The sequence below is a fragment of the Littorina saxatilis genome, linkage group LG3 (assembly GCF_037325665.1).
Source record: "Littorina saxatilis isolate snail1 linkage group LG3, US_GU_Lsax_2.0, whole genome shotgun sequence".
Classification (NCBI taxonomy): Eukaryota; Metazoa; Mollusca; class Gastropoda; order Littorinimorpha; family Littorinidae; genus Littorina; species Littorina saxatilis.
The window spans coordinates 56,257,988-56,272,491 of record NC_090247.1 but is presented as its reverse complement, the minus strand read 5'-3'; the positions used below and the strand labels follow the sequence as shown (position 1 = coordinate 56,272,491).

Here is a 14,504-nt window from a genome sequence, read left to right as displayed (position 1 = left end):
TGTTTTGAGCGTCATTATTATTAGTCTTCTTCTCATCGGGGTCGTAGATTATCTATGATAAATGTTTTATTTAACATAAAACCAATATAGGCATCGCCAAACAACGTTCCCCCTTCTGGAAAATAAAGATATTAAACCAAATATCAAAGTGAATTTGTGTGTGTCTCTCTCTCTCTCTCTCTCTCTCTCTCTCTCTCTCTCTCTCTCTCTCTCTCTCTCTCATTGTTTTATAAGTCCATGGTGTTTGTATGTGCGCCTGTGTATGTGTGTGTGTGTGTGTGTCTCTCTCTCTCTCTCTCTCTCTCTCTCTCTCTCTCTCTCTCTCTCTCTCTCTCTCTCTCTCTCTGCCTCTGTGTGTCATCTAAATATAATTCTATGGTGTTTGTATGTGCGCCTCTGTGTGTTTCTCTCTCTCTCTCTCTCTCTCTCTCTCTCTCTCTCTCTCTCTCTCTCTCTCTCTCTCTCTCTCTCTCTCTCTCTTTCTCTCTCTTTCTCTCTCTCTCTGTCATTGTAATATAAGTCCATGGTGTCTGTGTGTGTGTGTGTGTGTGTGTGTTCAGCGGCTCAGACTTTGAATGCATTCAGAGTACTAAAACGCTTAATGAGCAGCACCCTGTCCAGGTTTTTACGCGGGAAACGGGCATCATTCCACTTCCATGCATTCCACAAATCACCAGCCTGTCTGATTCCTATTTCCTGTTGAAGTTCCTTTGTGAATGACACGCACGTCATTCTCCTTAAATAAATTCAGCAAAACATTCCACTCTGCATCTACTAAAGACATTCAGCAAGCTGTTCTCAAGGGCATTTACTATAATAGACACTCAGGAAAATCATCTCAAGAGCATATGTTAAGTAAAAACATTCAGGAATCTCTTCTCAAGAGCATCTAATAACGACATTTAGGAAACTCTATCTAAGGGCATTTAGAATTTTAAAAAACCCAAGAATGGTAGGTTATTTGAACGTTTAATTAATGACAAAACGTTACATTTACTGTACTTCGAGCCAGTGGTCTTTCATGTGGACAGAAAAACACTTATGATACAGATAAAATCAACTTATCTCGAAATATTCGAAGAAAATTCAAAGGCATTTACTTAAAAACGTTCAGCAACTCTTCTCAAAGGCATCTGCCTAAAGACTTTCAGCAAACTCTTCTCAAAGGCATCTACTTAAAGACATTCAGCAAACTCTTCTCAAGGACATCTACTTAAAGACATTCAGCAAACTCTTCTCAAAGGCATCTACTAAAGACTTTCAGCAAACTCTTCTCAAAGGCATCTACTTAAAGACTTTCAGCAAACTCTTCTCAAGGACATCTACTTAAAGACTTTCAGCAAACTCTTCTCAAGGACATCTACTTAAAGACTTTCAGCAAACTCTTCTCAAAGGCATCTTCTTAAAGAACATTTAGCAAACTCTTCTCAAGAGCAACGACTAAAGTCATTCAGGAAACTCTTGTCAAGAGCAACGACTAAAGTCATTCAGGAAACTCTTGTCAAGAGCAACGACTAAAGTCATTCAGGAAACTCTTGTCAAGAGCAACGACTAAAGTCATTCAGGAAACTCTTCTCAAGAGCAACGACTAAAGTCATTCAGGAAACTCTTGTCAAGGGCATTTACAATTAAAAAAAGAAGAGTGGTAAGTTATTGGAACGTTTAATTAATGACAAAACAAAACGTTACATTTACTGTACGTCGACCCAATGGTCTTTTAAGTGGACAGACTAACACTTATGATACAGATAATCAACTTTATAGCTCGAAATATTCGGAGAAAATTTAAGGTCATTTATTTAAAGACATTCAGGAAACTCTTCTCAAAGGCATCTACTTAAAAGACATTCACGGGAAAAAAACCTCAAGGGCATCTATTTAGAGAACATTCAGAAAACTCTTCTCAAAGGCATCTTCTTGCAGACTTTCAGCAAACTCTTCTCAAGGACACAGTTTATGTGCAGGCAGTGCTAGCGGCCAGTCCAGCAGGATGACAGGTGCACGTGGCCAGGGCACCGTTTTCATCCACGTTGTCGCCCGCGGGTAGGCGAGGTATGACGAAGGGCTGAAGCGGGTAGAGACCTTGTTTGCCGGGTACCCCCAGGTATTTCTCGATCTGGTCCTCGATGGTCTGCACGATGGCGGCGTTGGCCGGGTCGTTGTAGACGTCATTCCTCTCCTCGGGGTCCTGTGATGGCGAGAGGAAAAACTTGAACTAATTCATTGATTGATAGGACCATCTTGGGGACATTCCAAGATAGGTCAAAGCATTTTTTTTTTCTTTCTGTTTAGTCTCTTTTTTTGTAAACTTTAAATGACGTAAGGACAAACCTCTTGTGAATGTGGGTTTTCCCCCCTGATTTAAACGTCCAAAACTGCACGACGAGCTCACTGACTTTTATGCCGTTTAGATCACATTTTTGATTTAGAAAGGAATTCTCTGATTCGCAACCGTCTTGTCCAGGTTTAAATCTTATCATTTCAGACACTGAATGTGGATTTCAGAGATAAAGAAATATACAGCTTCATATCTGTCAAAAACACTTACAAAGGCATCCTGTTGACTGCAAAGCTGTTGAATTATGCAAATCAAGACATCATCAGAAACTGACCTTTTCGATGTTGTAGAGAGCAATCGTGTCATTTACTTTGACACCGTCCAGTCCCCAGGGGTAGCTCTGGTTTAACAGCAGCTGGTAGGGAGGGAACCAGCCACACTTCTTCGTGGGTCCTGGTTTACCTCTGTCACACACGAAGAAAAACAATCAGAATTTACATTCCAACCATGCATGTTTGGTTGATTGTTTGGCTGTTTGATGGTTGGTTGTTATTCAGAAGAAGAATAATCGATCTAAAATTATTGATATGCATTGTATTGCTACATACGGGTGTACGGGTAAAGTGCGCTGTTGTTTGTTTGATTCTGTGTGTCACAGTGTGTGTGTGTGTGTGTGTGTGTGTGTGTGTGTCTGTCTGTGTGTGTGTGCGTGTGTGTGAGTGGGGGGGGGGGGGGGTGGGTGGGTGTGTGGGTGTGTGTGTGTGTGTACGTGTGTGCGTTTGTATGTGTGTGCGTTTGTATGTGTGTGCGTGAGTGCGTGCGCGCGTGTGAGATTTGTTATTGTCCTTCATACTTTCATTGATAATTTTACATCTCTCCTACTTTACAGCAAAGGTATTTTTTAAGTCATGCTCACTTGATGAGTTTCCACTCGTTGTAACGGAAAGCTGAGTGATTTCGGGTCTCCCAGTCGTTGATATTGTAGATGAACTCCGTTCGGGGGCTGGCTATGTTCTTCTTCAGCTTGTTCCACATGTTCTTCCCATGGACATAGCTTGGCCTGTAGTGTCAAATGATATGTACTTGGTTTAAACAAAACTTCATTGAATTTTAATATCGTGACATCTATACAATATCTGGCGTTGAGGGTCCGTACTCAAGCACAGTGTTTATATTAGCGAAACCAAGGTGAAACTTAACAGAAGTAAATACGACGGCGGACAAAGTCAAAATACTCATTTGAGAATAATAATACAAACAGAAAATCAAGATAAAAGGGGGAGGGGGGTAACAGCTAGAACGTGGTAAAAAGAGGAGAAAAAGAGAAAAGATAGAAAGTAGAAAGGGAAAGGAAGAAGAAGACAACGGAGCGCATAAAATGTACTTCATACTCCCAAAATCGGTTTTTGTGGCGCGAAAACACATCCGAATACAAATATTATGAAGACGCTGTGGGAAATGCTAACAAGACGTCAGACCAGGACATGTGTTCATTTCTTGTACATTTCTTAGTCTGCATGCACCATACAATTATCATCAAACCTGTCGGTGTATCACACAGTTTTCGTTCCAAAGATAGACATCAAACATATATGATCTACACCTACTAAAGACAAGAAAAAATGCAGATGCGTGTGTATATGCATTGCATGAGCCTCGCAAACATTGACTGTGTAGGGGCATTACTTACTACACACTCCATACCTACACCAAATGAAAGTGTTACATGAACACAATAGCATCATTCACACAATAATATTCAGAAATAAGTGAATACAATTATATAATCGAGAAAGAACAACAACAAAGGCTTCTGCGCCATGTTACTGAAAGACTGGCATTTTTCCCTCACCAGTTACGCGAGGAAAGAGTTTGTTTCCCTGCCTGCCTTCCTAGGACTGCACGTGCCTTTCTGTCAGTCTCTCTTTGATGGTATATGTAAAATTGCAAGTCTTGCTTTTTGACAAAAGCACAAATACAAAGAGAAATGGGGAGTACCATCGCAGTGAACCCCTCCACCCTCAATTACAGTGGTCCCTCTGTTTAACGACTTTGAAAGCGTAACCGAAATTCGGTTGTTATACTGAAGGGTCGTAATAACTAATATAGAGTTTTATTTTGTTAGTCCATGTACTTCCAACGACGACTGCGTCTACTCACTTGCTACCCCCCGCTGCTTTGACCAGAGTGGGCAGCCAATCAATGGCGTGGATCATGCCAGGCCACGTGACGTTGGTGGCAGCCAATCCCGGCGCTCTGACGATTGTGTACGAGCGAGTGCCTCCCTCATAGATAGTCTGCTTGGTGCCACGTAGCGGCCAGTTGACAGAGGAACCGGTCAGTGCCGGACCCCCGTTGTCCGAGAGGAGAAGGATGACTGTGTTATTGTAAACGCCCTGGTTGTATGACGAATGGAAATGATTGAATATGACCACGAGGAAGTTTTCAAAGTTGAACAAGACACAGTAGGCATTGTTAAATTCACTAGCCTTCTTTGTAAATAAAAACAAATAATAGAGAAAGCAATACCATTCAAAACAATACTGTATAACAAAATGGACAACTGTCTGAAAAGAAGGGTCAAAATACACGAACTCCTATTTCTGCAAGGTGTCTGTGCATCACCTGGGTATTCACAGAAAGTGATGAAGACAAAAATGACATATACATCAAGGACTAGACCAAAAACCAAAACTGAATAAAGGTCTCCTGATTGATAACACTTCAGTCCGTAGTTTTTTTCAAAGTCAAAGGGTCATCCAATATCTTAATTGGCCAACACACCAGACACTATCTACCTGACCTGTTAATACCAATTATTCATAATATGTACCGCCGAAAATTCAAACAAGTCGCGAAAGGCGAAATAACAACATTTAGTCAAGCTGTCGAACTCACAGAATGAAACTGAACGAACTGCTTTTTTCACCAAGACCACATACTTGTAGTTTCGTCAGTCCACCGCTCGTGGCAAAGGCAGTGAAATCGACAAGCCATGCAGAATAGTGCGGTAGTGGTCGCGCTGAGCAGGATAACACGCTTTTCTGTATACATGTCTATTCTTTTTAGCTTACTGAGTTTGTTTTTAATCCAAACATACCATATCATTATGTTTTTGGAATCAGGGACCGACAAGGAATAAGATGAAGTTGTTTTTAAATCGATTTCGGAAAATTAAATTTAATCATAATTTTCATATTTTTAATTTTCAGAGCTGGTTTGTAATCCAAATATAATATATGTATATGTTTTTGGAATCAGAAAATGATGAAGAATAAGATGAAATTGTTTTGGATCGTTTAATAAAATAGTAGTTTTAATTACAAGATTCAGATTTTTAATGACCAAACTCATTCATTAGTTTTTAAGCCACCAAGCTGAAATGCAATACCGATCGAAGTCCGGCCTTCCTCGAAGATTGCTTTGCCAAAATTTCAATCCATTTGATTGAAAAATGAGGGTGTGACAGTTCCGCCTCAACTTTTACTTTTACTTTTACGGATATGACGTCATCAAAGGTATTTATCGAAAAAATGAAAAAAATGTCCGGGGATATCATTCCCAGGAACACTCATGTAAAATTTCATAAAGATCGGTCCAGTAGTTTAGTCTGAATCGCTCTACACACACACACGCACAGACAGACGCACACACACACAGACACACATACACCACGACCCTCGTCTCGATTCCCCCTCTATGTTAAAACATTTAGTCAAAACTTGACTAAATGTAATCAGAAAAGCAGCATTTTTTAGCCACTTACTTTATACTGATTAATAGTTCTTAATACAAATTAGTATTAATTAGATTTAATTTTGTTCAAAAACCGAACAGGCGAACACTTTTGCAAAATCAGCTTGGAAGCAAAGAATTTATGGCAACGTCCTACAAGAAGTGTTCGCCTACATTACTCGACAGCGACCATGCCTGCAAGAGTCAACTTTAACAATGAGACGGTGCCAAATTCAAGCGAATTAGTTCCGAGATAAGGACGAAGAAACAGCACTGAAAACAGTATTCTCGAGCTCGTCGCAGAATATTCAGTTAATTTGACCCTTAACGCCAATAACTGACCTTGTCTTTGAGAACTTGCAGCAGCTGGCCGATACTGTCGTCTGCTCGGGCCGCCATAGCGCAGTGGATCTGTCTAGTGTCGTTGGTCACGTGACTGCAGTACTGGTCTCGGTAAGCCTGGGGGACTTCAAAGGGCTTGTGGGCGGCGTAGTAAGACATGTAGAAGAAGAAGGGCTTCGTGTAGTCAATGTCCTCTTCCAGAATCTTCTTGGCGCGAGTGTGGAACAAATCTGTCGTGTAGTTGCCCTGAGAGTAAATTAAAACGTAAGTGACACAATAAAAGCTTTCAGCTCATGAGCACATGTTCATTGAATAAAATGTTTCGTGAAATAATTGTTCTTGTTTTTGCATTTTTGGGGGAACATAATAGATGTTTTCTTGGTTCAGATTACTTAATTATCACCAGAACGATATACAATAAAAATACAGCATACATATTTCATAGCTTGTGCATGTCAAAGTCAACCATGATCCTCAGCAATTAGATCATCAGCGAAGCAGTCCTCGGTGCTTTAGCGATGATACTTATTCAAGCCATCTCAAGCTTTCGGTATGCGTAAACGAATAGGGTTACAAGACACGCACCCATGCGGACCAGTCAATGTTGTCGCCATCTCGGAAGTCGTAGACGTTGCCAGTGGCGTTGTGGTAGTAAAAAGACTGGTGGCCTCCCAGCAAGATTCCGTAGAAACTGTCGAAACCTCGAGCTGTAGAACAACAGCAGAATATACTCAACAGCTAAAGATTAAGAGTAAAAACAAGCTTATAACTCAACACCAAACGAAGGTATGCATATGTAACTGTTTCGGAAAAAAATAAAAACTCCGATATTGCGTCTCCATATATCTTGCAGTCCGTGGGTGTGGGGATACCTGACATTCTAAAAAGAATTGCAGCAACATTACTTTATCTGTCTCTTGCTTGTCTTCTATAAAGGTCGCTAGGTCGAGGTTCTTGTGAACGTGTTGTTTTTTTTCTGAATTAAACGTTCCAAAAAAAGTAACCTTCTTGCTTGTTTGTTTGTTTTTATTGTTGTGGGATGGCTGTAACGTCCGCGCAGAAGACTGTTTGTTTTTATTGTCGTGGGATGGCTGTAACGTCCGCGTAGAAGACTGTTTGTTTTTATTGTTGTGGGATGGCTGTAACGTCCGCGTAGAAGACTGTTTGTTTTTATTGTTGTGGGATGGCTGTAACGTCCGCGTAGAAGACTGTTTGTTTTTATTATTGTGGGATGGCTGTAACGTCCGCGTAGAAGACTGTTTGTTTTTATTGTTGTGGGATGGCTGTAACGTCCGCGTAGAAGACTGTTTGTTTTTATTGTTGTGGGATGGCTGTAACGTCCGCGTAGAAGACTGTTTGTTTTTATTGTTGTGGGATGGCTGTAACGTCCGCGTAGAAGACTGTTTGTTTTTATTGTTGTGGGATGGCTGTAACGTCCGCGTAGAAGACTGTTTGTTTTTATTGTTGTGGGATGGCTGTAACGTCCGCGTAGAAGACTGTTTGTTTTTATTGTTGTGGGATGGCTGTAACGTTCGCGCAGAAGACTGTGTGTTCCAATGTATTTCACGGTTACCGTTTAACTGCTGAATGTTATTGCACATAGTAAAGTTTTCATTTTTCTTCACCTTGAGGGTAAAGACCGGGGTGGCAGTGACCGAGGTGCCACTTGCCCACCATGTGTGTCTGGTACAGGGGGTTGACTTTCTTCAGCTCCTGGGGAAGAGTGGTCAGGTTCTCGTTCAGGTAAAAGATGGTGTCCTCTCTGATTGCCTGTCCATCTTGAAGGCCGTATGTGTGAGGGTACCTGTTGACCAGCAGATTTATAAACACCGATATCAACAACTTTGTTTTCGGCTTTAAAGACAAATAAGACACGGTAAGAATAGTAAAATGCACCACCCGTCACATTATTTCAATGAACACATTGTTGCGTTATTGTAGATTTGCTTTCCGTGTCACTGGCTCACGAGGAGATACGATGAACATTTTAGTTTATAAGGCTGTGCAAAAGAAGTAGATGAAGTGGTAGCTGATACGATAACAGTTCAGCACAAACTTGATATTCAAGACCGAACTGCAAATCAAAGTAAGCTGTTCAATGTTTAAAAACAATAACGAGTGCAAACTCACTATCAGACAAGCATCGATGGTATCCGCTCTGTTTATTCTTATAATACGAACTTCTCCGTCAACGGAAAAACAATTTGACCTCTTAGGGCATATGTCTTTTGATATATTGAACAACATTTAGAACTTCCCACATCAAAAGTGAAATCAAAAGATACTCACCACCTATTGAGGAGAGCAACCTTGTTGGGAACATCACTACATCAATAACAACAACACAGAGAAAACTCTGCAATGCAACACTGACCGCCCCGTCAGCAAGGCGGCCCTCGTGGGAGCATCATCATCATCATCATCATCATCATCATCATCATCATCATCATCATCATCATCATCATCATCTGACATCATCAACAACAACAACAACAACAACAACGACAATAACTACAATAACTACAATAACTACTACTACTACTACTACTAACTACAACAACTACTACTACTACTACAACAACAACAACAACAACAACAACAACAACAACACCATCACCATCACCACTACCACTACCACTACTACCACCACCAACAACAGCAACCCCGAGAAGAGCCAGAAGACACTCATTCATTGTCGAATGAAGAGAATTAATGGCCCTGGTGGGACAGCAACAACAACAACAACAACAACAACAACAACAACAACAACAACACAGAGAAAAACGATAATTGCCACACTAACCTTCCCGTGAGCAGAGCGCCCCTGGTTGGAACACACTGGGGCAGCACATAGGACTGGTTGAGGAACATGCCTTCCTCCCTCAGCTTCCGGATGTTGGGAGTCACCATGAGGGGGTCGTGAGACTGGAAGTCCGCCCAGCCCATATCGTCCAGCATCATCAGCACGATGTTGGGAGGATTGACGCTAACAGTTACGGTAAGAATGCTCGCCACCACTGCCAGCAGGCAGAAGAAACTGTGTCTGTGTCTTATGAAGGCCATCTTGGCGTTCCGTCAGGCCTGTAAGACGAATTTAAATATTTTTGCAACATTTCCGTAATTCTTTTATCTTTAGAATTAATACTTTTTATTAGAAATGTTGGAAGGTTTGCTGCTCACAACCACGACAAGAAGGCTGGCTGCTGTAACAAATCCATGCGTTCTTTCAGGTCTGTGAGACATTGTTGAAGACTAGTCAGCATTGCAATTGAAAATGTCTTGGAAAACCAAGCATCATGAACACAATGTTCGGAGGATTGCTCCCCACAGTCACGGATAGAAGACTGGCTACAAGCAGGTGAGAAGGACTTTGGTATATCTTATATAGGCTATTTTTGGTGTTCCTGTGAGATATTGTTGAAGTTTAAGATTATTCAGCATTGCAATTAAAAATGTCATTGAAAATCAAGCATAATGAACACAATGTTGGGAAGACTGCTGCTCACGAACAGAAGGCTTGCTATTTGGACAAGTAAGGTTTTTGATTTTAATCATGTTAATGCGTTATTGTAAGCTGGGTATTAACGGAATCGGAATATTCCACTTTGACACGTACGAAATTTGCTTAACATTCCGGTGCTAAGAATTAAAATAGAGTGAATGGTTTCATGGGGTTTGAAAACCAATGTTGAACTTATGAAAAATAACAGAACTTAATTATTCGCAAAATATCCTACTCTACAAAATCTATTCTGTCAAAAATTTTCAGTGTAAACATTATTCTGTACCTTCTAAGGTGCATATAGCTGACGTTCCTGAGAACTGCACAGTCCGTTTAAGCAGTAATTTCTGTGGATGCTACTAACTATGCACACAGCAGTAACGATAACAAGTCGCGTGGAGCGATATAAAAACATTTAGTCAATATGTAGGCATCAAACTAAAAGATCCCCCAAAACCACTCATTCCCGAGACTACATTCAGACAGTCTCGGCTAACCATACCCGAAGACCGAGAAGCATGCGAACATTATACTCAAATATTACCAGCTATTGTGTTTTCAGCGTAGCAATAGGGCCCGATATTTAGACGAGACAAGTATAATGCCGACGAGTCGAAGACGAGTCGCATTATACTTGTTCGAGTCTAAATATCGGACCCTATTGCTACGATGAAAACACAATAGCGATTATATAGCTATTCTGACATTAAATTCTGTGTTAAAATCATGTTTTTGTCAGCAACAAGTACCAGAATGGTCCATGTCGTTGAGTGCAGACGACGGTTCCCTTTCCGCATGAAGCCACGGAAATAACCGAACATTGAAAAACCCACGGACATGTATTCCGGAGAAAACTCGAGATAACCGGATGTTTAGCATTACGTCAATATGCTAGGAATCATATGACGTCATGACGTATCATGCTTGCCTACGTATATTGTATGTTCGAAAGTCTGACTTCTGTTGGGAATTCGCGTTGTGAAGACTGCGGTAAATCTGCAGATGATAAGAGAACAAGGATTGTCTCAGAAGAAACGACTAAATGTTTCAGACCAGTAACTTCATTTCAACATTGCACTATACAATGGACGTTCTATGTGACAGGAGAGTTTAACTGATTTTGTGTTAAACATTGGAGAGATCGTCTGCTAGAATCAGCGATAGGTCGCTTCAGATTGCAGCTTCTGGAAAATTTGCTATCGACGTTTGTAAAGCTGAAAAACATTCCCGAGAAGAATTTCAAGTTTGTAAAGCTGAAAAACATTCCCGAGAAGAATTTCAAGTTGTCAGTAGATCTATATGCTGTTGTCGATAGAAACATCGCCGCGTGGTACAGATGTGTAAACCGGAACCATGCGTCGGCCATTTTACTCAATATGCTTTTGGATGCCATTTTACTCAATATGCTTTTGGATATTGAGTAAAATGGCCGACTTCGGCAGCAATATGCTTTGATGATAGGAAGAGACCATCCAATCACAGCCCCCGAATTCCCCCACGTGTTCATCAGAATAGCTATATATATATATATTTTCTTACATTCTGAGCGCGTTTTCTAAGTAAACATAACATATCTATCAATTTTGGAACTCAGGAGAACGTGAGTAATACAATGCAATCATTTTTAAATCTGTAAGGGAACATTCGTTTTTAATGACAAATTTAATGAGCAAACTAATTAACTAATTTTTGAGGTTCCGAGCCGACATGCTATACCAGTTTCGCACTGAGTCAAAGATTGCTTGACCCAAACTTCAATTAATTTGGCCGCCTCAACTCTAATTAAAAGCTGGATGTACGTCATTTATCGAAAAATGAAAAAAAAAACGTCTGGGGATATCATTCTCAGGAACTATCATTTCAAGTTTCATGAAGCTCGGCCAGTAGTTATCTCTGAATCGTTCTACACATACACACAGACAGACAAACAGACAGATATATACAACAACCCTCCTTTTTTCGATTCCCCGTCTAGGTTAAAAACATCAAAAACTTGACTAAATGTAAAACGTGAAGAAGAATAAAAAGGTTACCTTCTGTAGAGGGGACTGTTTCCGTGCCTGAGAGTGCTCATAACAGAACCTTGATTTATATAATTGTGTATAGATAGACAAAACACACACACACACACACACACACACACACACACACACACACACAGGCGTGCGTGCACACACATACACACACAGGCGTGCGTACACAGAGAGAGAGAGAGACACACACACACACACACACACACACACACATACACACACAAACACAGATCTGGTGACATCTGGTGCCGTTTCAGAATGTCTTTCTGTATTGAATTACCCTTTTACTGTACGTTATCAAGAGAAACGCCCAATGTTCATTGCCGAATCTCCAACAAATCAATAAACTGTATATTTCTGACTGTGTTCTTTTGCCGTGGTGATTGCCAAATTGCAAAATCAACACCGAACTGTAAGCATTTATATTGAAATGCAAGGTTATTAAGTTGTCTAGTTTGCGAACGGAGGAGGGGGTGGGTGGGACTCGGGGGGGGGGGGGGGTGGGTGGGAGGGGGGGGGGGATTTGGAGCATATAGACGCTTGAATTGTTGTATACAGTGCAACATGTGTCTGTCTGTCTGTCTGTCTGTCTGACTGTCTGTCTGTATGTATGTATTTATGTATGTAGTCTGTCTCACGCACGCACTCACGCACACACATACAAACACACCAGTACGCACTCACGCGCACACGCGCACACACACACACACACACACACACACACTCACTGACACACACACACTCACACACACACACACTAGCAAGCACTCACGCACGCACGCACACACACACACCAGTACGCACTCACGCACACACACACACACACACACACACACACCCGTACGCAAACAAGGTGTTGAGTGCACTAAGAGCTCTCTGTATAGCGTTGTCCTGAACTAACTGTAATTTGATATGCTCGTCTATTTCAATCAAACGCTCATTGGACAAGTATATGGATAACTGAATCGCGAGACAGAGACAGACAGCGTGGCGGTTCACCACAATCACCTTTGAAGGCGAAGTCCTGTCAAACGGGTTTGAGAATTTTAGAGCTTATTTCTTAGCTCTATATTATCTGTTGTGGCTTCTCAAATGCCAGAACATACAGAACAGACAAAAACCGCTAGACCCCATCACAAACAGAACTCTACAATCCACAGGTTTTTGCCCACACACACACACAAACACACACACACACACAGAGAAGCCGTATATATATATGTATATCTATATCTATAAATATATAGAGATAGGTGACAGTGTATTTTTCGCGTGGCTATAAATTGATTCGACCTTTTCACTTTGACAGTAAGAACAACTTACGGGTGCAAGGGAAGCGTTCTGGAAAGCGCAGTGACATTCTAAAAATAGTAACTTAGAAACGGGAATATGGATTGAAGCCACACGAAGGCGCAAAACACTGGAGAAGATAAGGAAGAGTTACTGGGAATGGTGAATTCGCCGGGGTGAATCGCGAGACAGAGACAGACAGCGAAGTCCTGTCAAACGGGTTTGAGATTTTTAGAGCTTATTTCTTAGCCCTATATTATCTGTTGTGGCTTCTCAAACGCCAGAACATACAGACAGACAAAAGCCGCTAGACCACATCACAAACAGAACTCTACAATACACAGGTTTTTGCCCACACACACACACAAACACACACACACACACACACACACACACACACACACAGAAGCCGTATATATATATGTATATCTATATCTATAAATATATAGAGATAGGTGACAGTGTATTTTTCGCGTGGCTATGAATTGATTCGACCTTTTCACTTTGACAGTAAGAACAACTTACGGGTGCAAGGGAAGCGTTCTGGACAGCGCAGTGACATTCTAAAAATAGTAACTTAGAAACGGGAATATGGATTGAAGCCACACGAAGGAAGGGAGATAAACGGAAAACACTGGAGAAGATAAGGAAGAGTTACTTGTAATGGTGAAATGAACACAAAAACCAAAATCGCTTCAGCGCTGCGCGCTGAGAGCACGTGTTGAAATATCTCATCGATGATATTGTGTCCGGGGTGTAGCTGAATACGGTGTCCAAATTTGAAAAAGATCCACCGAGAACTTTGGCGTTGTGATGTGGTCTAGCGGCTTTGGTGTGTCGGTATGGGGGCCCGGGTAGCTGAGGTGGAACCAAAATCAGTTCAGCGCTGCGCGCTGAGAGCACGTGTTGAAAATTCTCATCGACCAGGTTGTGTCCGGGGTCTACCTGAATATGCCCACCAAATTTGAAGCAGATCCATCGAGAACTTTGGCCGTGCATCGCGAACACACACACACACACACACACACACAGACACAAGTCGTATATATATATAGATAGAAGCAGAAAAACAGTGAGGACAGCGCGTGCAAAAGAAAATGAAAAAGACCAAAAAGTACGGTACTCACATATTTACGAAGGAAAAAAAACACTGATGGAAAGGACATCGCCGTCGAATCTGCCCTTGTGACCGCTTTGTAATGTATCTATGTTTTGAAACACACACACACACACACACACACACACACTAGCACACTCACACACACACACTAGCAAGCACTCACGCACGCACGCACTCACGCACACACACAAACACACCAGTACG

General features: G+C 41.4%; 1 protein-coding gene across 1 annotated transcript; it reads right to left on the bottom strand.

Annotated features, from left to right (window-relative positions):
• Window positions 1–790: 790 nt before the first annotated feature.
• On the bottom strand, window positions 791–12,023 carry LOC138962735 (arylsulfatase B-like). The gene is made up of 9 exons (XM_070334674.1): window positions 11,891–12,023; window positions 9,159–9,436; window positions 7,981–8,159; window positions 6,941–7,062; window positions 6,356–6,601; window positions 4,439–4,674; window positions 3,195–3,338; window positions 2,613–2,742; window positions 791–2,188 (listed from the first exon to the last, which is right to left on the bottom strand). Exons 2-9 carry the CDS (start codon window positions 9,416–9,418, stop codon window positions 1,955–1,957), a joined length of 1,551 nt encoding a protein of 516 aa, XP_070190775.1. The 5' UTR covers window positions 9,419–9,436; window positions 11,891–12,023; the 3' UTR covers window positions 791–1,954.
• Window positions 12,024–14,504: the final 2,481 nt, after the last annotated feature.